At 32.6% G+C, this 2769-nt stretch overlaps 1 protein-coding gene across 1 annotated transcript; it reads left to right on the forward strand.

Moving 5' to 3' along the window:
* The first annotated feature begins 241 nt into the window (after nucleotides 1–241).
* On the forward strand, nucleotides 242–788 carry LOC117109044 (apoptosis regulator R11-like). The gene is made up of 2 exons (XM_033251271.1): nucleotides 242–538; nucleotides 672–788. Exons 1-2 carry the CDS (start codon nucleotides 242–244, stop codon nucleotides 786–788), a joined length of 414 nt encoding a protein of 137 aa, XP_033107162.1.
* The last annotated feature ends 1981 nt before the right edge of the window (nucleotides 789–2769 follow it).

Genomic DNA, 2769 nt, shown 5'->3' on the forward strand with positions numbered 1-2769 from the left:
TCCAACACGAACAATATAAACTGACACGCACGCGAAGATTAACATGTTTTTAGAAGAGCACTCACGCACACACACGCACGCACACCAATGATGTCGGGAGAGCTCTTGTCAAAGATCTACGAGAAGATTTCTCCATGGACATTAGGCGAGCGAAAGAGAATCGATCGCCTTACAACAGCTGCCGTAATTTCCAGAGAGATCGCCAGACACCGAATTATCTCTCTCTGGATACGCCGAAACGATGCGAGAGATCGCAGAAAAGATGGACGTTCGGCTAGGACTCGAATTGAATGACGCCGTAGCGGTCATCGACTTTGAAGAAGACGGGTTCCCGGGTCTGTTTTCGTGCCTCAACGGCATGCTCGAATTCGGAGAAATCAACTGGGGTCGAATCGTCATTGTGTACTTGTTCGGTAGGAAATTGGCAAAGAGATGGGCGGAGAAAGGTCTCAGGGACTACAAAGATACCGTAGCCGAGTACGTCAGCGAATACGTCGCCTCGGAATTATCCGGTTGGATCTCCGAACGTGGAGGATGGGTAAGTGTGATTCAGAGGGCGGCAAACACGTTTTAGAGAACGTCAGTTTATTTACGTTTTCACCGATCGTATCCAGATGTACGTACGAAAAATTAAAATAATTTAATAATCATCATTTTTCTCTCCACTTCAGGATGACTTCGTGGAAATCTTCGGCCACAGACGTCAAAAGTCGCTCTTCGACCTCACCGTTCCGATCCTGCTGGACATCATGTTGGCGACTCCGTTCGTGCTGTCTAACTGCAGATGATTCTAATCTCGTTTTGATATCGAATAAAAAGCCGTCGTTTATAACTGTACAAATGTTTATTAAAATCTGGTTCGCTATTGAATATTAAATTCTAGTCGACATACCAAACAATGCGTATTTTGTTTAAATCACTGCTTTGTGTGTGTGTGTGTGTGTGTGTGTGTGTGTTGTGCGTGAGTGTGTGTGAAAGGAAAAAAATCAGATAATTTTTATTCGTACGATTATTTCCCCTCCTTTCTTTAAATCATGTCGAATTTCAATACTAAATATCCTGAACGTTATGACATTATCGTTGAAACCTATAACGTATGTTATATTTAGTTTGTTCCTTAGCAGAACGACAAGTGCTCTATCGATTATAATTCACACGAGTTAAAAGTGACTAGAGTAACTTTTCGTTTATGTAAGGATGTGTAAAGAGAGAACTAGACTATCCCCGTCACAACAGCATCACGTTTGTTATAGTCGATCGGAAACGGTAAATAAGTAAAGAGACAAAAAATATACGTTTCTTTTCTTTTTTTTAATCAAAAACAACTATAACTACAATCGTAAGTGTTTAAAAATGACTAAGTTCATGTTCTATTGAACAGAGTATCTCTAGTTACTTTTGTTTTCTAAAGCATTTCTATAGGCTGATTCTATATGATTTCCTAAACCCTGTTTCATAGAGCTTTAATAGATTTTCTACAAGATCTCTAAAGATGTTTCCATCTAGTTTAAATAGCAATCCTGAAGAACTCCTATATAATTCTATAGAGCGTTGATAGAGACTTTAAAGAAACTGTATAGAAAAAAAAATTCTAAGAAAAGTCTATATAATTTATTTAGGGTATTTGTATAGAAAAACAAGATTTTATAGAGTTCTTTAGAAACATTTCTATTTTCTATAGAGCTACAAAAACTTTTATATAAAGCAACAAAAATTACTATAGAACTCTCCATAACTCTGTTTTATAGAATTTATATAAACTTTTGTTCGACTTCTATATAATTCACATAAAATTCTATAGAATATTAAAAGAATTATATAAAAAAGCTTATGGAAAATGATTATTACGAAAAAATTTCACAGAAAGTTGATAGAATTTTCATAGAAAAAGTAACAAGTTTCTATAAAATGTCTAATAAATTTCTGAATAAATTCTATTAAAAATTCTATATGATTATCAGTCATTTTAATAAATTTCAATAGAATTTGATGAGAATGCTATAGAAATTTATAGAATATTTTTAGACATTCTATAGAAAATATCTACAGAAAGTTAATAGCATAAATATGGGAAAAGAAAGTAGATTCTATAGAATACAGAAATTTCTTCTTTAAAATTTATATAGACTTATCGCTAATAAAAATTGGCTTCTATAGAATTCGTATAGAAAGCTTATAAACTTTTTGTAGAAAAGATGTACAGGAAATTTACGTTCTAAAGCAACTTTTTAGAAAGTTTTTTTTTCTCTTTCGTAGGAGTTTAACCCACTTTTATTTCTTTCTCTTTTTGTTACTTTTCTTTTTTTTTCTGCTTCTAATACATATTTAAAAGAAAATGAATATACAAAATAAAAACAATTGCACTTAGGAGGGGTCAGTCCACAATGGCTGACTATCTTTCTTTTTTTTTTTAACATCCTTCTACTTGTAATAATTTCTAAATATTTTTTACCAAGATGTAATTAACATTATTAAACATCGTACATTAAAGAATTACTTCAAGTCATTTTCATTAAAAAAAAAAAAAAAAAAAAAAAAAACCCAACATATTTATATACATATACACTGCACATATACATAATATTATTTTCTTTTTAAATCCACCCTTTACCTTTCATGGGAATTTCATTCTCCTTTATTTCTTTTTCTTTTTGTTATTTTTTTTCACATACATATACATTTCACACTCATGATATATATCTATATCCGGTATACATCCATGCACATACATACATATGCACACATACACATACGCACACACATACACGC

This window comes from Anneissia japonica, unplaced genomic scaffold (genome assembly GCF_011630105.1).
Source record: "Anneissia japonica isolate Jap-2015-1 unplaced genomic scaffold, ASM1163010v1 scaffold1863_len523710_cov156, whole genome shotgun sequence".
NCBI classification, from domain to species: domain Eukaryota; kingdom Metazoa; phylum Echinodermata; class Crinoidea; order Comatulida; family Comatulidae; genus Anneissia; species Anneissia japonica.